Here is a 24255-nt window from a genome sequence, read left to right as displayed (position 1 = left end):
ATTGCTTTTGGTCATTATTTTTAGACTAGAAACACAAAAAAGAGAAGCAATGTATGTCTTCGCTGCTCTCCTAGTGATAAGAAGAGAAAAGTACCAGAAAATGCCTTAAGCTTTTAGCAAAGCACAGATTTTAAAAGAGCGCACAGATGGGAATGATGTAAGTGGCATCATCAGCACCATCAGTATAAATGACATGATGGGAACATTCCAATGTTTGTCAGTCACTGAAAGATAAAGTTAAAAAGAGACCTGAGAGCCCTGGCGATTTATCAGTTTCACTGCCGTGAGTAAAAGATAGAGCAATGAAGATGGATGTTGACAAGTTTTGGCATGTTTTTCTTTTTTTTGTAGTGTTTCTTCTCTCTGTTCACTCAATATTTTGGAACAATAATACTCTTTGGGTGGAGGGGAAATCAAGTGATGTGTACCATGATGACTGAATGAAAATTATAACTGAAGGCTGCACAATGTGGCATCTAATCAGTGTTTTATTTTAGGAGTTGTTGTGTTGTGGTAAGACTAGCCTCAGGCAGCACCAGTATTTCACCAGGTGAATCATACATAAGACTTTTTGTGAAACCGAAAAAACGTACTTAAGCATACTTGACTGCAGTTTCTAGGTAAAATGAAAGCTAAGGGTAGTATGACACCAACAGCTTTTGTTCATTTTCATTCATTTATTCATTTTCCTTCAGCTTATCCCTTATTTGTCAAGGGTCGCCACAACGGAATGAACAAGCTGCAAACACACACACACACACACACACACACACACACACACACACACACACACTATGGCAATTTAGTTTCTCCAATTTACCTATACCACTTGTCTTTGGACTGTGGGGAAAACCAGAGCACCCGGAGGAAACCCATGCGAACATGGAAAGAACATGCAAGCTCCACACAGAAATGCCAACTAATATAGCCGGGACTCGAGCCAGCAACATTCTTGCTATGAGACGACAGTGCTAACTGCTGAGCCAATGTGTCTCTGGTACCTAATTACTATTTTATTTGATCAGTTGTTGTATTGTGGTAGGACCAGCCACATACAGCACCAGTATTTCATTAGGTGATTCAATTTGACATCATACACTGCCATACATGAATCAGTTTTGTGAAATCAAAACTCAAACAACATACACTTGACCGCAGTTTCGAGGTCAAATGAAAGCTAAGGGCAGTGTGACACCAGCAGCCTTTGTTCCTTTTCACACTAATGATATTTACAGAGAGATATTGTTGACAAATAAAGGATTGTTTTATGCAATTCTTTTCACTAAATATACACCACAATACTTAACCATCTTTGATTTGTAATAAAATATTTGCCTGACCTACTGTATCTGCCACTTGTCAATATGTCTATGCCATATCTCCTTTTGTACAATATTCTTGTGATGCAGAGCACTTGGGTTTGAATCTGGTGAAGCATGGTTCCACAAAACAGATCTAAAATCAAGATAAAACTATGTGGCTATGATATGCTTTTGAAAACACTATTGTTGGGTCACTGTTTTTCTCAGAAAATATTTCCAAAGGTGCTGTTGACTTGAAATGGTCACCAGATGCTGGTAAGAGATCCATATATGCAAAGAAAACAATATTAATCAGTTTACAAATTAAGCAATGAGTAATAAAATTAAATGACACAGGAAAAAAGTATTGAACACATGAAGAAAGGGAGGGGTAGAAAGGCAGTGAAAGCCCAGACTGCAGCTGAAATCTCTCAGTAGTTATTCACCAACCCTCCGCCCTTCGTCATTGCAAATAAATAGTAGCTGCTTCAATCCAACATCTACGATAGAAGGAGGATGAAGATGAAACTAGGGTGGACATTTCAGCAAGACAATAATCCAAAACACAGCCAACGAAACTCTCAAATGCTTTGAGCTGTAGAATGGCGCAGGCAATCACCTGACTTGAATCCAATAGAAAATACAATAAAGATCAGATTTGGTAGATCAGACACACAGAACCATCAAGATTTTTACACTCTGTTGAAGTTTGTGAAAAACTCACATCTGAGCAATTCATGTTGTCTTTAAGCTGCCATCACCAAAAAGTCTTTTATATAAAGTATTAAATAAATTTCAGTATGTTTTGTTTAATTGTTATGTTTGTATTGTTTGTGTTTTTATCAAAATCTGGTTCAATTCCATGTCAACAGCTCCTTTAGAAATGTTATAAAAAACATGACATGTTCAATACTTCACCCCCACTGTGTGTGTCTGTATATATACACAGCTGAAGTCAGAATTTTTAGCCCCCCTGTTTATATTTTCCCCAACTTCATACTTTAATAACTCTTTTCTAATAACTGATTTATTTTATCTTTGCCATGATGACAGTAAATAATATTTTCCCAGATATTTTTAAGACACTTCTATACAGGTTAAAGTGACATTTAAAGCCTTAATTAGGTTAACTAGGCGGGTTAGAGAAATTAGGCGTTATTTTGTAATGATGGTTTGTTCTGTAGATAAAAAAATCAAAAAAAAAAAAAAAAAGCTTGAAGGGGCTAATCATTTTGACCTTAAAATGTTTTTTAAAAAATAAAAACAGCTTTTTTTTATTCTAGCTGAAATACAACAAATAAAAGGAGACTCTTATCGTGTGATAAAAAATTATTAGACGCAAATAAGGAGTAAGGACTGGTGAAAGTGTTATGGAATTTAATAACGCACGCCAAATGGAAAAAAAAATAAAATATGGCGACAAGTCCTACATGACGCTAATTTTTTTTACTTCAATGATGCCACTAATATATGGATACTCAACATGTCTTAATTTCATTTCTGTTTAGTTCAGTTCTGACTTTAGTCGGAATAAGGTGATCAAAAATCACTGTTTGGAGTTCATGTAGGCCTACAGATCAAAATTCATGTTTAACTGAATAAACAGTCAGTAAACACAAGAGCCTCTTATTGAACATATTTTATTTCCATCACCAATTATCATAGTAAAATAGTTTCTCAAGCAATTTGTGATGCATTTTATAAACAGGAGATGAGCCCTTGGTCTAATGCGCCACCTGGCTTGAGAAACCCGTTCTCAATGACGTATTATTTGGGTAGCACACATATTCTGAATGCCTTCGACAGTATTCAAATGAGCCATCTGAATCTAGATAATGTAGATTATTCCAAGATTATACTAGATAAAAAAAAAATCTATGCCCACCTATAATATATATGATGTTTGATCATATGTCCCACTTATAATAATTTTTTAAATGCTAAAATTTTGACCAAAATCATAATAATTTTTTTTTTGCACTCATTTGAATTATCAGCAGTAGCAGTGTAACAAATATATATCAACATCATCATCTGACATCATGTCCAGTTTTCAATTAGGAAATACTTTTTAGTGTCATTTAGACAGTGATAATGGTCACAAAATGTCCATAGAGGTGGTTGTAAAGAGATAAACAACACTTGAGGTCAGGTCAAGACCTTATTCCCTTAACTGACGGTTATTGCTAATAAAAATAACTTGACACTTTTGCCCACAGACAAACGCTTCATGCAGAAAAAAAGCAAGCAAAAAGATACAAAAAGAAAGGAAGGGAAAAGAAAAGAAAAAAAGAAAAGAAAAAAAAGAAAAGAAAAAAGTTTCTCTCGTATCCACCGAGGCCTACTGACAACTGCTTCTTTGCATTGAGAACGTACAGTAGTTTGCATTAGAGAATCCTGTTGTCATTAACCATAAGCATCTCATTCACAATGCATTCTCAATTTGAAGGAAGATCTGTCTTCTCACACAAGGCCAAAGTAAGTATTATTTTTAACTTTGTCTTTTTCCCCTAAATAATAAGCCTTTTCCGGAGGCTGTTTTAAATATGAATGAGTGTATGAGAAAAAAAAAAGAAATCCCACTTGTCAACATGTGCTGCATTGAATTAATTACATGACAGAACTTTACAAGCAGATGTATTTAGTTATTTGTTATAAAAAGCTGTTCCTTGTTTTTGTTGCTGAGCTGTGTGATTGTTTGTGTCATAATAGAGTGAAGTGAGTTGAGAAAAGGAACATGATGAGCTCGAGTGGTCAGTGAAGCTCAAAGTGTGTGCAGGTGTTTCCTTTAAACACTAATAAATCAACTAGCGCCGCAGTTTCAGATGCTTACAGCACTTCTCAGCAGCCTAATTTTAAACTCAGATTTGAACAACAGCATCCTAGAAAGGAACTACATGTACTTACTGTAGCAATGTTTATATAAATTATACATTTACTGTTGTAAATTTCATGAAATTTGTAACTGAGAGTATACCAATAGAGATGCAGTATCAGTTTTTAAAAAGAAAAATCCATTGTTAAAATAAATGTCAGATAAATGAAAAATTATTTAAATCATGTGTCAATAGTCAAATCAATAAGACAAGTACAATTTGTGCTTAGTTATATTTAAAAACTGTTAAATAAACTAAAAAGAGTCTAAAAAGTATCAAATAAAATTGTAAAAGTACACATAAAAAGTCTAACAAAAATACAATCAAAGTAAATGTAGTTTTTAATTGCTTAAGCAATATACAATATTAGCACAAGTAAAAAAATGAACACTAATAAAATATAATGTAAAATAAACGAAAAACTAAATAAAATAATAAAAAATAGTGTTAAATTATAATTTCAATAGTTTATTTTAAAAATTATTATTCTATAAGAGATTTTAAATAAAATGAAATTTAAAAAATTTATGAAAATCAAAATAAATTAATTTAGCACGTAAATAAATAATTAAATTAAATGTAAAAAAATAAAACAAAATTGTTTTTAAAATAATCATTTTAATCATTTAATTTAATAATTATGATTTTATAAGAGATTTTAAATAAAATTAACATAAAACAAAATTAACAAAATCAATGTAATTTATTTGATAAAATGAGTTCATATGAATAAAAATAAATTAATAAAAAATTAAATGAAAATCAAAATGAACCAATTTTGGGTTTAAATAAATAAATAAATGAAATATAACAAAAAAAAATTAAAACAAAATTTTGTTAACAATTAGAATTTTAATAAATTAATTTAATAATTATTATTTTATTAGAGATTTTAAATAAACTAAATATAAATACAATTAACAAAATCAATTTAATGAATTTAATTTAAATAAATGAAATTAAATTAATTAAACATTTTTAGAAAATCTAAATGAATCAATTTGTTGTTTAAATAAATAATTAAATGAAATAAAAATATATGAAAACAACATTTAAATAAAATATAATGAATTTATTAAAAAAAAGAAAAAAATAATATATATAAAAAAAACGTTTTGATGCAATTTGGTCAATTCATTACTGAACATCACAAAAAAACAAAAAAAACAAAAAAAAAAACAGAATCAACCATTTGTTTGCTGCAGACTGTATGAAGAGGTATTGACCACTTAAGACGCTCATGTTTCACTTGATTTTAGAGAATCAACTTGTAACTTTCCAAAAAGTGCCAAGCTGAAACTTAAAATTCTTCTAGTGGTACAAAATTAGTGCGGCTTCTTCCTTTTGCGGTGACATCACTTGAAACTGTTGCTTTTATAAGGCAGCCCACTGAAGCAATTATCAGATGATCTCAGGAAGAAAAAAGAAAAGACTTTTGACCAGATATTAAACATTGTTGCATATCAGATGGGAAAATGTAAGTACAATTTCTAGATAAATAAACTATAGATTTACACATTTGACGTGTATTTTGATGCTGTATGCAAGATTCGTATTTATCGTAGGATAAATAATTAATGTACTGCAAAATGTACTGCAAAAGCTTGATGCATCATTTTTGTTTTAATTCAATTCAGAACAGGTGATTTATTCCACATTGATCATTGCAGTTTTGCAAGGCTATCTGTTCTGTAAAGTGACACGATTAATTTGCCTTTTACATTCAGACTGATATTTGCATGTTTGCAAGATGCAATAGTGGTTTATAATACCTCTTTGTCAGCTGTATTATACAGGTACCTCAGTTTTTACATTAAAAGTGTAAAGTAGCTGCTGCCATCAAGACAAGCACAGTAAGACTGAATGACTCTTGAATAGAGGCCTGTTATTTGGCCATTTGACCATAAAACCTCTAAATGATTTTTATTATTATTTTTTTTGTCGTCTGGCTTAAAAACCAATATTCAAAAATAATGAAGTATGATGTTATACTGTGTGATATTTATGAGATTTAATCAGAAACATCAGCTTAAAGCATACAGTTGAAGTCAAAATAAATAGCCCCTTTTGATTTTTTTTTTTCTAAATGTTTCCCAAATTATGTTTAACAGGGCAAGATATTTTCACAGTATGTCTGATAATATTTTTTTTTCTTCAGGATGAAGTCTTATTTGTTTTATTTTGGCAAGAATAAAAGCAGTTTTAATTAAAAAAATAAATAAATAAAATTTCAATAGTCTAGCAAACTATCATTATACAATAACTTGTCTAATTACTCTAACCTGCTTAGTTAACCTTATTAACCTTTAAGCCTTTAAATGTCACTTTAAGCTGTATATAAGTGTCTTGAAAAATATCTAGTCAAATAATATACTGTCATCATGACAAAAAAAATAATTCAGTTATTAAAAATGAGTTATTAAAACTATTATGTCCAAAAAATCTGTTGAAAAAAAATCTGTTGAACAGAATTTGGGTGAACAATAATAATGGGCTAATAATTTTGACTTCAACTGTATATAAGTACACACCTCACAAATCTTTTAAATTCATATTTTTGATTGGAAGCTATACAATATTATATTTGTGCATATACATTAGATTAGTCAGGACTGAAGCCAAATCTGGAGCTTATCTCACAAAAAAAAAAAACTTATGATAACAGTCTAAAAACCAGAACAGCCATATTTATGTTATAGAAAAATATGAAATACAAATTTAAAAAAGAGGAGGAAAAATTGACATTTTGTAGGTTGTAATTTTTTTTGCAATATATTTTTTTATTTAATTGTATTATCTTTCAATTTCTAAATATGTTTGGTGACTAAAATATTTTAATAAATATATACGTTTAATAAATCTATTTTGTTTAAATGCACCAAAATAAATTGCTCATATTTACTGAGAAATAGATAAAAATATTCATTGTCAAAATGGGGTGTACTCAATTATGCTGAACACTGGATAACATTATACCATTAATATGTAATCATAAGTAAAATATTATCAATGATAAGTATTCTACTTAAATAATAATAAGTATAAAATAAAATCATTTCAGGTAACTGGCAAGATATTGTATATTTTTCATTTTTTTATTTAGTTGATGAAGTATTAAATAAAAGTGTATTTTTATGTAATAATAATAATAATAATAATAATAATTATTATTATTATTATTATTATTATTATTATTATTATTCTTGTTGTTATTGTTTTATTTTTATATTTACTTTATAAATAAATTTACATTTAATTAATTTATATAATAATAATAATTTATTTTATATTCTATTTATTTTACAAATATTTATTTTATTTATTACATTTCAACAACAGCTTAAGAATATAGTTATAATAAAGTAACACTGGGGATTTAACAGACTACTATTATGTAATGGCGTGAGAATAACATATTTAAAATATAAAAGCAAACATTAATAAAACATAATATTATTAATGAATATTATACTGATATCATTATTTCAGAATATAATATTTAAAAACCCTTTTCCCTAGTAACTACTATAAAATATTTAAAATATAAAAAACATTTACGAGAATAAAACATAATGTTCTTATGTAATATTATACTGATATTATCATTATTTAAATATACTGTTAAAACATAACATTTAAATCTCTTTTCCTGCTATTGCCAAATCAGTACAAGTAGTAGAAAAAATACCAAAATAACACTGATTTTAAAAGATTTCAATTCAAAGCTTAAAGGATAAGATAAATAAAGATTACTGGAGTATGTTGAAGTGTTTGAGTATGTTATATTTTTAACATTAAAATGTCATTAATATTCACACTAAACACACTATGTTCAATAAATCATGTCACGCGTGGCATTTCTTTGGACATTCTGCTTGAACTCGTGAGGTCAAGTGCACAGGAGTCAAGAGTAAGAGTTATTACTGCTGATAGAACTCTCTGGAAATTTGAGAGCCATTTCAGAAAGCAGGCGGACTGTGGAGTGGCTTAAACTCGATATGCAAAACTGTTGAATTGCCCTCCTTCTGAAAGAAAAGCCTTTACAGCTGCGCAGCTTCCTCTTTCTGGGCTTTTTGAAGCATGCTGTGCTTGAATTGCACAACTGCACAGGCCTCTTTACAATCATCTTTACATATTAGAGCACGACTTCTCAGTTCTCAGCAAATGCCCAAAACTCTGTTTGATTCTGTTGGAAATGCACCAATTGTATCTGTTCTGTGAGAGCATTTGCTGAAAGGATTGTTTTATTGTTTGCATTGTGACATTAATTAAAGATAAAAGGCCTGACGGGTTGTTTTGTTAGCGTTATAGAGGGTTACAGATGGTTAGTAGTCGGCCTGTTCTAACAGAGACTGTGAACGTGTGATGAATGATGCAGAACAGGTTCATTACTGATTCATTATTTGGTGATTAAACATTGAGACTTTAGCCTTAAGAAGTAACAGTTGTGCATTAACGGGGTGTGGAGGTGTATGAGACTTTTATACAAACAACGTTCAGAAAAGACTTAAGGCGATATCATATTTTCACATTAAACATCACATTGAAGCATGAGTGACTCACTGAGCGCTTGAATCCTGAGTCATGAATCAGGGCTCCAGGGAGTCGTTCATTAATTGAGCAAATTTTGCTTGATTTGAACAGCTGGAGATTTTGTTTTATGTGTGATTTTTAGGCTTCTTTTGGTATCAAATTTTCTTGCAGTGATTTAGCTTGTAATGCGGTATATATGGTATTATTATGGTATTGACACAAGGACCAAAAACAGTTAATTCCTTCATTCATTCATTTTCTTTTCAGCTTAGTCCCTTTATTAATCAGGGGACACTGCAGAATAAACTGTCAACATATCCAGCATATGTTTTAAACAGCACATGCCCTTCCAGCCGCAACACTGGGAAACATCCATACACTCTTGCATTCACACACATACCCTACGGCTAATTTAGTTTCTTCCATTCACCTACTGTATAACACATGTCTTTAGACTGTGGAGGAAACCCACACAAGCACAGGGAGAACATGCAAACTTCACACAGAAATGCCAACTGACCTAGCTAGGGCTCGAACCAGCGACCTTCTTACTGTGAGGTGATCGTATTACCCACTGTGCCACCGTGACATCAGAAAAAATTTAGCAAATAATTTAACAGGTATAATAAAAAAATAACTTGGTTTATATTTATATATATATATATATATATATATATTTGGAACCCCCTGAGAATCAGGTTCTTGATCCAAGGGGTCTACGACGTTCTTCCCAGCCCATCGATCCTGTACATATGGGGCAGAGTAGAGACATGCCTGCTGTTTTCCAAGCCAGGGACAATAGAACATACTTTGAGCAGCTGTTCCAAGGCACTAGGTGAAAGTCGGTATCGATGGAGACACAATCAGGTCCTTAAATCCATTGCTGAGGCAATTAGCAAGGGGATCAAGGACAGTCGATACCGCCAAGTCACGGCCAAGGTCATTCAGTTCATCAATGAAGGACAAAGGCCAGAGAGAACAGCAAAGAGCTGCTCTGCTGGGTTGCTCTCCGCGGCCCGAGACTGGGTGATGACAGTTGATCTTGAGAGGCAGCTAAAGATTCCACCACACATCACCCAGTCTACGTTGAGACCTGACATAATCTTGGTCTCTGAGGCCACAAAGCAATTAATCCTGCTGGAGCTGACGGTGCCCTGGGAGGAGAGGATGGAGGAGGCTCAGGAGAGAAAGGGGTGAAAATATCAGGAGCTAGTGGAGCAATGTAGGGCGAATGGATGGAGGACCAGGTGCATGCCAGTGGAAGTGGGCAGTAGGGGATTTGCCAGCTACACCCTGAGCAAGGCCTATGGTACACTGGAAATAACAGGCACAAACCGAAGAAGAGCCCTAAGCAACAACGTGGAAGCAGCGGAAAAAGCATCCAGATGGCTCTGGTTGAAGAGCCATATATATATATATATTTGGACTATGGAGGAATTCGGAGCACACTGGAAAACATGCAAACTCCACAGAAACGGCAACTGGCCCAGCTGAGGGTCAAATAAGCGACCTTCTTGCTGCTTGCTGTGAGGCGACAGTACTAAGCACTGAGCCACCAAATGTTTACAGAACAAACCACTGTTATCCAATAATTTGCATAATAATCTATTAATGTTAGCATAATAACCTAGTTAAGTCTTTAAATTACACTTTAAGTTGAATGATATCTTGCAAAACATGAATAATATTAATTGCAAAATAATAAAAAAGAATTATGCACTGTCACCATGGCAAAGACAAAGAAAGTAGTTTTTCGAATTATTAACACTCCTGTTTAAAAATTTTGAAAAAATTCTGGCCACATGGTGGCTCAGTGGGTAGCAGTGTCGCTTCACAGAAAGAAGGTTGCTGGTTCGAGTTCCAGCTGTGCCAGTTGGTGTTTCTGCATGCTCCAGTTTTTCCCACAGTCCAAACACATACGAATACAGGTAAAGTGAATTAACTAAATTGGCCATAGTGTATGTGTGTGAATGAGTGTGTATGTATGTTTGCCAGTACTGGGTTGCAGCTGGAAGGGCATCAGCTGTGTAAAATCAAAGTCCGTTTAAGGCAAGTCATTTCACTCTGCGGCCATCTTTAAAAGACCTATCGGGCAGTATACTCGGGCATTCTGTCTAACTGGGGAAACATCAAATTCTCCAAAACTGCTTGCCAAGCTTACCATTGAATTTCATTTTAGGAATTACTAATAATATTGGTAAATCAATAAACAACTTTCTCTTTAGTTTAATTTCTAAACATCCAAATGGCACAAAATTTGCAGAAACTCTTGTCTGATCCGTGCCCCTCCCCTAGAATATTGTCAGTGTCTTGGGATAGATGATTGGCTCCTGTAGACTGGACTTTATTCACCATATTGACTGTTACACTTTTCCCTATTCAAAAAGATATGAGTGACATGTCTTGTGTATAGTCTTTGGTAAAACATATGCTGGATAAGTTGGCGGTGACCCCTGATTAATAAAGAACCGAAGGAAAATGAATGAATCAGTTAAGCAACACTTTAAAACCTTTTTATAAAGAATTAATATATTAAGGAATGGTCATTTTGACTTCAGCTGTGCGTTTAGAGTAAATAAAGGTTTCAAACAAAAAATTACAAAATGACAATAAAGTACAATAGGTAACACTTTAGGTAAGTCTCATTAGTAAACATTAGTGAATGGTTTTTAAAATTAACATTGCGAAATATATACACTGTAAAACCCAAAACATTAAGGTATAACTCAAACCATTTGAGGAAACCGATTGCAACAAACCATTTAGGTTTGAAAACGAATCCTAATGAGTACTGTGAACTTAATCCATTTGAGTAAATTAAGCAATTTGAGCACAGTAAAACCCAGTGAATGAAGAGAACTCAAACCAATTGAGTCCTGTAAAACCCAACAAGTTAAGGCAACTTAAACCGTTTGAGGAAACTGATTGCAACAAACCATTTGAATTAAAAACAAATCTACATGAGTACTGTGAACTTACTCCATTTAAGTTCAAGTAATGAGGTATTTAATTAATTCATTACCTTCAACACTGAGTTCAAAACTCTTTTCAAATGAGTAAAATTAACATTCAGTCATTTTTAAGTAAACTACACTCATATCATTTGATAAAGTTGACTGTTGGTTTTTACAGTGTATGTTACAAATGAATAAAATACAACTGAATATTACTCATCAATAACTTATTCAATTAAATTATTATAAATCATTAACCAAACCCTAATGAACAAACTTAATGAATAAAAAATATCTACAAATCATCAGATTTTTAAAATTATAGGCCAGATTGAAATGTAAAAGGGTTAAAATGTCGAAATGTAAAGTGCCCATAATATCAATATTGTGCATGATACATTATAGCAGAGGATCCCAAACTTTTCAGCCTGCAACCCCCAAACTTACAATGCCAGAGACTCACGACTCCCAATATTTTCTGACGTGGTCATAAATATTTAAACCTTGCACACACAACGGTGCACACATCAGTAATTCATCAGGCCCAAGTCTTTCCATCATTTATTTTTGTTCAGTTGTGGCCTGTATTTATTTTTAATGTACATGAGTGCCGTAAAGGTGTCAGAAACGTTAACCTGCTGCCATAAAATCATCAAATTAAAGCTGTGTCTTTAATATAACATAATCAGTCGCAAAAAATTCAAAAGGCTAATGGCTTTTCATTTTGGATGTTGTTTCCCGACCCCCACTTTTGAACCACTGCATTATAGTGAAATATTGAGTTATTGAAAATTAGCACATGTCTAGTGTGTATTTAATGCATGCAGTAGGAGGACAGTTAAGTGGCAATCATACATCACCAAAAAATCCCACATCCTTTAGCACACAGTCTCAGTGCAGGCAGATGTTTAAGGGGATCCATAACTCACCAAGACCTATCAGCATAATTTATCCAGAACCTGCCTACTCATGTAAAAGGCACTTCTACACTTTGACAAGAAACACTTTATTACTCACACCTTGCTAGTACCGGCTTGGACTCACTTTTGCCTTAATATCTTCATGCCATAGATTAAAAAGGGTTTTGAAACTTGAGGATTCCCACACTGAGCCAAATGTCAAGTTTTCTGACATTTACCTGACTTTTACTGACTAAAAAAGCAGTTTCCTTGGCCAATTCAGCTTATTTTTACCTAAAAGCAACACGGACAATGTAACATAATGTGTAAAGGCTTCCATTAATTTTTAGCCAGACAAAACAGCTTGGTATTGGGGTGATTTTTTTACTTTTTTTATTATTATTTTTTTGAATGTATTGTCATAAACATTTTAACAAACTAATTAGAAGTCTAACACAATTGTGGAAGAGATTACTTAAAAAATCATGTGAATAATTAATAGCAAAAGCAACCAGTTGTTTTGTTGAGCACTATAGCAGAGACAAGACAATGTTATATTTTAGGTAGGTATATGGTCTGGTGATTGCAGTTGACTTAAGTGTTTGCTGGTCATCAAGTAGTCACTAAAAATATACACTGCAGCAATAGACAAAATGTGAAACGACACAATAATAAATAAAAACAATTAAAATAAATAAATTAAAAGCACAGTATAGGAAAATTACTGCTGCTGGTTATAAAGAAACTTAGTCAGCAACAATATTCAGGGAAACTACACATTTTAAACAATGTTCATTTGGCACTAGTGTGCACAAAGTGTGCTAAGAAAGAAAGCTGCTTTTTGAGTGAGGCCTCCCTAGAAAATGATGTAAAAATATTGTGTTTATCATTCTGACAAATATAAGCAGAAATAATTGGCCATGTCCAATTGATTAAATGCATTGTTCGATGATTGTCTTAAATGTAGAAAATGTAAAAAGTATTACAGTAAAGTCCTATTATCTGGACAATATCCATCATGTTTTGGACTTCTGCCTTTACATCCCCATGAAAGTTATTGACATCCTAATCTTAATCTGTATTGCTTAACATGGAGTTGATCTCTTGGCAGCTGTACCTTGCAGGCAAAGGGTGTCAACATGACATCATATTGACATTGTACCCCAACGTACACTTTCAAACAAAATCTAAAATCAATCAAATATCAGTGTAATTTAAGGTCGTCATTGGACGTCAAAATAACGTTGTCCTTAGATGCTGGCCAGACATTGAATTTTTGTCACCTGACGTCATGATCTAAAGCTAACCTAATATTGACATCTTCTGATGTCGTGTGCCTGCTAGGATAACATCTTAAACTCTTCAGGGAAGATATTTTTAGGATTTGCAAATTCAAAAATGTAATTATCAAATTAAATTTGATATCTTTATTAAATTGCTAAAAAACTTTAATTAATTCTTAAAGTAAGACCATTTCTGTTCATTGCTCTCAGGCTAATATCGCTGCTGGTTTACACCAAATTGTTTTTTTAAGTGAAAAAGCTGTTGAGATTGTAACACTGTTTTACTATAAATGCCACATTATAAAATTAGCCTTCTTTAAAAAGTGCTTATGCAATTATTTCATTTATTTACCATTATTTTTAATGTTTGTGTGTACTGGTGCATATACAGATTTACGAGACATGGTTCAAGGTCATTTTTTAGTTCTTCTTGTCATCTTGTGACCTTTTAATTTACATCTTTTATATGACAAGAGTATTTGACATCTTCAAAAGTAATGTACAAAAGCAGTTCCAGCAGGATAATATACAGTATTACCATTATACAAATTATTAACTTTAAAATGTATACCACTTCCAAATAATTCCTGAAACATCCCATTTTTAGATGTATGCGAACCATGCCTTTTGGTTATTTACAGTAAATGTATCTTGCAGCAAATGGTCTCTTGTGGTCTTGCTCTGACAATTTTCCAGTAAAGTCATTCCGATTATTTTCCTGATATTTTCTGGTATCACTGTGTGAAAGGGGCTTATGAGTTATATCCCTTCAGAAACTAGTGGAACCCCACTGATACTTCCTTGGAAAGTTCACACAGAGCTTCCTAATATGGAAAGACAAGTGTAAGAATTTGCTTAAGGGTTTAAAATGTCAGTTGTGATGCTGTTAGTTTCAAGACCTACCATCACAACCATATACTGTACATTTACAGCTGAAGGCAAAAAACTGTTTGCCCTCCTGTAAAGTTTACATTATTTTTTAAGTGCTGTTTAATAGAGAGAAATTGTTGTTGTTGCCTTCGTTTTAATTTTTTTGTTCAACATAATAGTTTTCTTATACCTCATTTCTCATGTCTTTGCCATGATGAGAGTACATAATATTTTACTTCTTATTTTATAACATACAGTCATTGGCCACTTTATTAAGTACATGTTACTAGTACCAGGTTGGACCCACTTTTGCTCTTAAAACTGCACTGTAATCCCGAATAAGTTGACAAAATTTAAAAAATTTGAGGTAATCAGTTACGTCAAATTTTTTAAGTTATGAAATTATCTATTTTAAGTAAACAGAAACATTAAGTTTTGAGTTTGTTGTACTCATGCAAGACACTTCACCTAACTTAAAATACCCAAGTTACTCAGCTTATACGTTTTAATTGCAATTAACTTAATTGTTTTAATTTTTCCAAACTTTAAATACTTAGTCACCCAGCTCATACATTTTAATACCAATTAACTTAATTGCTTTAATTTCTTTCAACTTTAAATACTTAAATCACCCAGCTCATACATTTTAATAGCAATTAACTTATTTTTAATTATTTATCTCACCTTTACATACTTAGTCACCCAGCTCATACATTTTGATAGCATTTTTTAAAATTAACTTCTCCATCGTCAGTTTCACAAATAAAATTAGCCATTATTTTAATCTTTAAACCCCATAAATCTGTCAAAATAAATCTGTAATTTAAAACACACAGACAATACCATTTTAGACATTTATTGTTAAAGAAAAAATGTCCAACAGTACTTTCAAATTTGTCTCCTATGCAATTACAAATGTCTTAAAACGATAAAAACTATTAGACATAAAGAGATTGAAAATGAACACTATTCTGAAATTAATAAAAATTACCCACAATGTAAATATGATATCAGACATAAGAGCCTCAAGAAAAAACAACTATAAGTTTGATAAAATTTAATAATACATTAATAAGTGTAAAACTTACTCTTAAGGCATTCGTTAAAAAAAATAATAAGTGCACATTCTGTGAAGTGACTCGTTTAGTGTAAACTACACAGAAACTGTGTATGTATATATATATCGTGTAAGTCAGAATTATTCGCCCCCATTTATTTTTCCCCCAATTTCTGTTTAACGGAGAGCAGATTATATATATATATATATATATATATATATATATATATATATATATATATATATATATATATATATATATATATATATATTGTAGCGAGGCAGAGGGAAAACAGCGACACAGTTGGATAAGTTTACAGACAAGTCCCCGGAGGGTGCTTTATTTACAACGTGAATGGGGTGTAAACGGTGCTCTTCTTCAAGGTGAGGTGCTCTGGGAAGTAAGTGAAGGACAGTGAGTAGTCGGATGTGGGATCGTCACGAGCTGGAGTCTGCTGTGGCGAGACAGAGAGACAAGCGTTAGCGCATGGAGTCATTGGGTGAATGAAGCTCATCTTCTCCTTGCGTGGGCTTGGTTTATATGCCTCTCCACTTGATGACGTCCAGCTGTGAACGATCCTGTTGATGATGGTCCAGCTGGGTTGAATTAGCGACCAGGGCGACGTGGCATGTGTGCGCTCGTTACAATATATATATATATATATATATATATATATATATATATATATATATATATATATATATATATATATATTCAGTCTTGGTTGAACTATGATTCTGTCATTTACTTATTCCAAACCTGTTTGAGTTTCTTTCTTCTGTTGAAAAAAAAAAAAAAGCTGAGACCTGTAACCACCGATTTCCACAGTATTTGTTTTCCTATTAGAAAGTCAGTGGTTACAGGTTGTCAGCTTTACTTAACTTTTGTCTTCAACAGAAGCAAGAAATTCAAGCAGGTTTGGGACAAGTGAAGAGTTAGTAAATGACAGAATTTTACATTTGGACAAACTATCCCTATATATAATAAAATGCATACTTACCAATTAAAGGTAAATAAATGTTTTGAAGTTACTACCCCAGAGACAGTCTTTATTAAGTTAAAAAAAAAAAAAAAAGCTCTACATCAACTCATTCTTTAAGGTTTCCATGCTACGAGACTTTTTATTTTCCATCATCCATGCCAAGCAAAACTTTTTGCACAAGTTCAAAGTCCTTTCCTATATATTATGTGAAGAGCATACATTAATCCATACAAGACAAGAAAGGTCTGGAAGTGTGCTGTGGGTGGTGTCCAATTCATTCTTCAGGACAACAGAGACCCTCAGTGAATGCAGGGCCAATAAAGCATCTTCAGTCAGCAGGATTATCAATCTAAAAACATAATTCAAGGATATTAATGTAAGGACAGTATCAAAATGACTAAGCCAATATTATATGATTCATCAACTATTCGTGATTACAAATATGTTATTAAGTAAAAGTTTTCAAAACTTTCATCTTTTCATTAAACATGCCTAATTGTGAAAAGAATGAATGAAGTCTTACCAGGGTGTTCCTAAAGAATCTTAAGTCACGCTCACGCAGCAAGACCAAAAGACCTCTGATAACAGTAGTCCGTCATGAACTGACATCATGCAGTTCCTGGAAATCAAGAATCAATTTTTTAAAAATTAAAAAAATAATAATAATTCAAATTATATTTTAATGTATACTTTAACACGTGACCCCAAACATACCTGCTCATCATAAACCTTTAAAAGATTAGCCAGGGTATCTGCTGTCTTGCCAGTTTTGGATGCTGTTTGCCTTAAAATTGTCATCAAATGAAATAGGTGGTGGTCCAGTTTTGCAAAGAATTTGTGGGGAAAATTTTCATTTGTAACATGTTGGTACTCTGCAAACAGCAAAAAGAAACAAGAGAGAATTTCATTAAACAAACCCACACCACAAAATATACAATTCTAGAAAAAATTTATTAATATTATTATTATGTTTCATTTACTTGTCTATTTTTTACCTCAGATGAAAATCAGGTGTTGATCAGATGTTGAAAGCAGGATCTTCATGTTGTAAACTGAACTCAAGGTCTAGCTGAAGTTTCACTTTCCTTGCTGCAAAAGTATCATTGATAAATACACTGTAATATTTATTTTATCTGGATATGCCAGGCATAGTAGTACAAAATAAATATTTTACCCACCTTTCACATGCCTCCATTTAAGAACCTATCTGTAGTCAGCAACACCCGACCTTCAATTCTGTATGTACACAAAGTCACAGTGTCATTTAGCTGAGAGTGGAAGTAGTACAATTGCCTGATGTCTAACGTTAACCTCCAAAACGGTTAGCAATAGAGCTGATTATCATGTTAGTTGCTTTAATTCGATGAACACAGATTTAATTTAAACAGTATTGAAATTTCTAAAACTGAATAGGACGACAAAGAAATTTAAGGCCTGATTTTAAAAGCTAGAAATAACAAAACTTACCTTATTGTCTAATGATGTAAAAATATATAGACTAAAATATTTATATATTTTTAAGATATAAATATATATTAAGCTACAAAATTTGCACATCAGAAAACTGTCTTCTTTACCATGTCTTGAATATTTTGTTTTGTTATTATTTTATTTAATAACATAATTTTGTATTAATGTGTTATGGATATGCATACTTTGTTTTTTAGGCTGTTTATATTCTCTCCAGAGTAGACATTTTAAAAAATAGATTGAAAAAAAAAAAAAAAACTTTTATCATACCTTTAAAATACATTTGACCTAAATGACATTTAAACTCATTTAACTGATCGCATTAATCAGGTAATCATTGATATGCAGAGATGTCGTCTTAAGCGCGAGGAAATATTAAGTGTTGATCAGTGCTGGTGATTGAGGTAAAGTTAGTTTTATATTTACACATTCAGACTTTCTCCTTAATAATATAATTTCAGAAAGGTAATTTTTGCATATTCTTAATGGTGAAATCATATTAGCAGCCAATGACTTTCAAAGTACAACATTGTTCAGTCAAAAAAAAAATAGTGCATTTAGTGTAATGTTGTTTTCATGTCATACTTGCATGTGATTTCAGAACGAATAGACAAAGAACCATGGTAAACAATTTATGGAGCGAGTCACAAGTTGTTACTAAATGAATTTCAAGAGTTCCCACTTAGATATGCTTGGCACTTATAGCAGGTTTGGCATGCTGTCCCGGGAGAGAACCCTGAGCTCGGAGATATTTGAGCCCAGGGCTCCCGCCCGGTCTAGAAGCATATCAGGAGAACCGAGATCAGGTAGGTCTCGATCGCTCCCCCTTTAGAAGGGGAGAAAAAGGAGGAGATGGGGTGGAAGGGGGGATTCTTCCAAAATGAAGATAGTGCAATGGGGAGAAAGTGATCCATTTATACTAAGCTAGGATCATTCTGATTGGATTATTACTGATTACGGATGAGTGGCCAGCGGTGCACAATCATATCACGTGCTCCTCTCGAAATTAGTTTATGAAACTTCACTTCAAGAGTTCCCACTTAGATATGCTTGGCACTTATAGCAGGTTTGGCATGCTGTCCCGGGAGAGAACCCTGAGCTCGGAGATATTTGAGCCCAGGGCTCCCGCCCGGTCTAGAAGCATATCAGGAGAACCGAGATCAGGTAGGTCTCGATCGCTCCCCAAAAAATGCCTCTAGCTCGGGACAGCAGCCGAGTATTTCAAAGAATTTCCCCCAAAAAGCTAGAAAGTTTTTACTATATCCGGCTGCTGGATATAGTAATTAAGGAATGAAGAAAGAGTAGGGGGCTCCAGTTGGAGCAAAGTTTGAAACTGGCTCCTGTGGAAGCCAGAGCGGGGGAGGGGGTTGGGTGGAGACTAGTGAAGGGGGGCCATAAGGGGTGGGCGGGGTTGGCTCATTAAGAGTCAAAAATGCTCGAGGAACACTCCAAACAGAGATAGAGCAGGGAAGTGGCAGCGTTATATATAAATATATATGTATATATGAGAGAGTATATAAATATATATATATATAATGGGATAATCTAAGGCCTGGAGGGGGTGAACAGGAGACTTCTGAGTCAGAATGGGCGCTGCGGGAGTTGGGTGCAGCAATTTTTTATTTTGCCATCTCTAGTAGAAATCGTGAAGTGTGATTTGGGCGGTGGAGATTTCTGCTAGAGGGTGAGTGGCAAGTTTGGCCAGACTTTTGCTGGAGTCGATGCTCGTGGAACACTCCGACTGGAGATGGAGCGGGGAGTGACAGCGCTCTATATAAATATATATCTATAAACGAAAGTCCATAGATATACATATATAATGAGTTTCAGTGGCCTGGGGGGGGCAGTGACTGACCCCTGCGGGGGTCGGCGCCCGGGGAACAGGGCAAGCTGGCCTACTCTAGCAGGAGTCTGGGAAAGGGGATTTGGACAGTGAAGACTCCTGTTAGAGGGTGACGGGATAAGTTAGGTGCTCGAGGAACACTCCGTTAGGAGATGGAGCGGGGGAGTGACAGCGCTATTATAAATATATATCTATGTACAGGTGTATATAGATATATATATATATATATATATATATATATATATATATATATATATATATATATATATATATATATAAATAAAGATTGCTAAGGCCTGGAAGGGACGGTGAGACGACCCCTGCGGGGGTCGTAGCTCGGGGTAACACTTCTGCGGAAGTCAGAGCTTTAGGGGGGGCGGGGTCCGGCAGGAGTCGGGAAATGGGAGGGGGCTGTGAAGACTCCAGCGGAAACGGCCAGGGTGGCGGGGTGACGGGGGGCTTGGATGAAACTCCAATTACCTATGTGGCTGGGGGAGGAAACTGAGTGTTACTCAGGCTAGAAGGAAGAAAAAGAAGAAGGTGGCTGGGTCACACCCTCGCCCTTGAGTGGATGTGGGATTATGGCTGACAAGAGCCATCTAGGCTTCTTTGGGGGGCCAGTGGCTAGGACGCATGTCTTGAAGGCATCAGGTGACCACCTTTCTAGGATCTGGATTTGTTGCTGCCCTTTGTACTTCTGTGATGGCTGCTCATATTCTGAAACATAGTATACAGGAATAAGAGAAGTAATTCAACACCTTTAATACTTTTCCCACACATTTAAAGACCTTATCACCATTTTCAATCAAAAAAGCTGGCGAGATTTATCTTACGGAATATTTACTAAAAATGTAACAAATGAATCCAACTAAACATTCGAATACAGACACATGTATATTAAAATCTAGCCGATTCGACAGGTTGTCACCTATAGAGCTGCAGACTGATAGTGTTGCAGTAAACAAGCGGCAAGCTGTCAAACCTTAGTAGAATTTTACTGATTACGTAACTACCTAGTATCCTGATATTCACGGCTTGAATAGTCAAACTTAGCATACGATGATACCTTGTTCAACAATAAATGTATTACCTTGTAAAGGAATCTAAGACTTTCTAATACTTTAAGCCCTCAAACTCCTCTATATTGACTTATCAGCCCCCAACACCTTCTGATACTCCGGAGACACCCTGTGTAAGAGTGACTGGGAGTTGATCTGGGGGATACCTGTGGAGCAAAGAACTGCTATAAGCATCTCTTAAATCAGAATCGTGTGACAGGGCGGTTGTGTCATCTATAAATGGGAAGAAGAGGGGGGGGGGGGGGTGCAGAAGGAGAATGAGGCTCGGCGGAGCGACTCTGCTATAGCGGAAGTACAAATGATAGTCAGCATTGGAGCGTTATGAGTGCTAAATATTGTCAATAGTGATATGAAGAGTAAATGGGGGGCGGGGGGTATATGTGAATATGGTATCAAGGGTGTGGGCTGTATAGGCAGAAAGTATCTTTGCGAAGAGTGTAAATGCATTAGGAATGGATGAAGAGTGTGATGGGTTGAATGAGGGCAGTTTCAGGAGCTGGCAGTCTTGAACTCTAAAATGAAAAACAAGAGAGAATTAGAAATGAAATCTTAGCAACATGGCACATGTACAGCAGACATGATTAATTGTACTGGCTGATATTCGTGGGAGGAGTCTTCATAAGTGTATGGATGATTGTGAATGGAAGCGCCTTTGTTAATGCATGTTCCAATACTTAATGTCACAATGTGCCAGGGTTGTAGAAGTGGGCATTTGTCCTCCTGCAGGGTGGTAATTAGAAGGAGAACTGAGCGTATGGGGCGTTTCTATGCTGGAAGTCCAGGAAACCTCTTGGAGAGCTGGTGAGATGATGATGGAGTGGAGTTTAAACCCCTTACTGATATAGAAGTTTTTAAAACTCGAATGTATTTAACACAAAGTATAAGTATGAAAGCTACTCTATGGCCAGAAATATCCTCCTCTTGTTTGTTGCAGTCGAGCAGGAAATTGTTTTCTTACTGTCATTATAAACTGACTGACATTCAGGTGTATTGATATGAGAGTCACAATTGGCATGATACAAAAGGGTTACTGCTTTATGTGTAGGTTGTCTATCACTTGCTGGGTAATACTCAATTCAGAATTTTTTTTTTTTTTTTTAATATATGTATATATAATTATTAATAAAATGTAAATATATCAACTGCCTACATCAAACTTAAAAAACGATGTTGCCACTTAATAGGAACTGTGTGAATGTAATGTTTATCATGGCTTTACTCCATCCATGATAAGTAACATGTCTGTAATCTCAACATGATTATTTGGCTGGAATCAAAGTCTCTGCACGCAGTCCATTCATGAATTTGTCGGGAGAGAAGGCGGGACCGTCTCCAGTTTTGGAAAGCTCATTGGATGGTGATACTTCCCCTTTAAGCTATTGGCTCCTTGGAGTCACGGTCAAGAGTTCAGAGTGCAAATGCCGGCGGCCATTTTGTAGATCAGATCGCTACAATGTTTATGCGTGAAAGTATGGCTCCACTCTCACCAGCAGCTGGTTTGGATATCAGTGCACCTTTTCATGGATGTATATCGACGAATGAAGGTGTTATGGAATAATGTTTATGGATTAGATTGCCTGGTCATTTGCCTTCGAACTATTTCAGCTGTCAGAATGTTATGGATCTGCTGACCAGCGGGAGGCTGAGAGGTGAGTTCTTCATTTAATGCGTTCTATTCACGCTGATCTTGCCAGACTTCCCTTTAAGCATGCAGGTTACCGAAAGTGGACCATTAACGTTAGGTGATCTGTGAGTTCGGCTTCTCTCCGGTGGCTTGAATCGCCGGCGTCATAAGTTTAGACGAAGTTGTGGCTTGTGTAGTGAAGGGCAGATGAAGTAGAAGATGGAAGAGTTGATATGCCGGCTTCTTGTGGGGATTCTGGCTCGATTGCTGGCGAGGCAGCTGCTGGAGTTTAGGGGAGAGCGGGGTTCTGGTTGGAGAAGTTGTTGTTGTTGTTGTTGATTGTTTGTTCTTCCATGCCAGAAGGTTGAATGATGCTGAAGCGTAGTTTAAATGCTGGAGCGTTTGTAGCGGGAAGCATTCTTCCAAAATGAAGATAGTGCAATGGGGAGAAAGTGATCCATTTATACTAAGCTAGGATCATTCTGATTGGATTATTACTGATTACGGATGAGTGGCCAGCGGTGCACAATCATATCACGTGCTCCTCTCGAAATTAGTTTATGAAACTTCACGTATGAATATAAAATCACCTTTACCTCAATGTGGTAGTGTAAAATGAAGCTCTGCTCTGTACCTGCTCAGGTGAGGAGCGCAGCTTAAATGTTCTCCGTCAGGCTATCCTCATACATGGATCAGCAAGCAACAAGCTGCGTGTGACAGAGTTAAGTTTTGAGACTACGTTTTTGCGCGTCATCAGAAAATACCGTTAAGTGTTTAGGCGGAGATCATTTGAGTTATGATTAACGTTACGTTTCTTGCGCCTTTCGTTTCCGAAGTGCCTACAGATCGCGAAGATAATACCACATTCACAGACTGCATGGAGTTCAGCGCAGCGCCATGACATGCAGTTGTGAGAGCGCACGTCTCCATGACAACTTCAGCACAGGCTGAGAAAAGGCATACTCGCGCCAAGATTTAAATTTTTTTGAAAAATGTAATCTGCCGATTTTAAATATTTTTGTCTTTATCACACTCTGTTAAAATTCAGAGTTAACACATTACAACTAACGCTAACATTGCACTGATTCTAACTTTTTAAACAGTAATGTTAACGTTAGTTAGCAACAAGTGAGGCTAAACATGTTTTCTGTAATGTACGACATGTAACCGCACCCTGATTAACTCTACATTACATTGAACTGTTACTGTGATTATATTAATTAAAACATACATTTAATATTTCTTGGATTTGTAAATATTTTACTTACTGTAGTGTGAAGCGAGGCCGATCCGCCATCTTGAAAAAAACGAATGAAGCATGAGCACGTACGTGAACCTGGATGACGTCAGACGCAAAATCACTAGGCTGACAGAATTTGAGTTAATGAAACTTTAAAGAGACATTTTGTATAGATTAAACCCAGCAGAATTGTTCACCTTACTTGAAAGATTACATTTTTACAAACTCAAAAATAAGAAAAAG

The 24255-nt window shown here is 34.6% G+C and overlaps 1 protein-coding gene and 1 long non-coding RNA gene across 23 annotated transcripts in view; one reads left to right on the top strand and one right to left on the bottom strand.

The window, feature by feature from the left end:
* The first annotated feature begins 3654 nt into the window (after positions 1 to 3654).
* pou2af1 (POU class 2 homeobox associating factor 1) overlaps positions 3655 to 24255 on the top strand; it is a 35573-nt gene continuing 14972 nt past the window's right edge. For 5 of the 20 annotated variants that reach the window (XR_015509313.1, XR_015509312.1, XR_015509309.1 and 2 more), the window contains exon 1: positions 5587 to 5654. Coding sequence is in view for 5 of the 20 variants with exons in the window: in XM_087284018.1 (XP_087140144.1) it covers positions 5645 to 5654 (10 nt within the window). In the remaining 15 variants the exon portion in view is untranslated. Of the gene's footprint in view, positions 3780 to 5235; positions 5655 to 24255 lie in introns of those variants that run through there. The other 15 variants (XR_015509307.1, XR_015509304.1, XR_015509305.1 and 12 more) reach the window with 7 other exon arrangements.
* Positions 16866 to 24085, bottom strand: LOC147840598 (uncharacterized). 3 transcript variants are annotated; one of them, XR_015509319.1, is made up of 7 exons: positions 24041 to 24085; positions 23369 to 23479; positions 17935 to 17992; positions 17752 to 17845; positions 17471 to 17628; positions 17280 to 17375; positions 16866 to 17105 (listed from the first exon to the last, which is right to left on the bottom strand). It is a non-coding gene; the product is annotated as an uncharacterized LOC147840598 (long non-coding RNA). The 3 variants fall into 3 exon arrangements; XR_015509318.1 differs by having other exon boundaries at positions 23407 to 23479; XR_015509317.1 differs by lacking the exon at positions 23369 to 23479.

Source organism: Danio rerio, chromosome 15, assembly GCF_052040795.2.
Source record: "Danio rerio strain M-AB ecotype USA chromosome 15, GRCz13ab, whole genome shotgun sequence".
Taxonomy (NCBI): Eukaryota; Metazoa; Chordata; class Actinopteri; order Cypriniformes; family Danionidae; genus Danio; species Danio rerio.
This window is presented reverse-complemented; position numbering and strand designations above follow the sequence as displayed.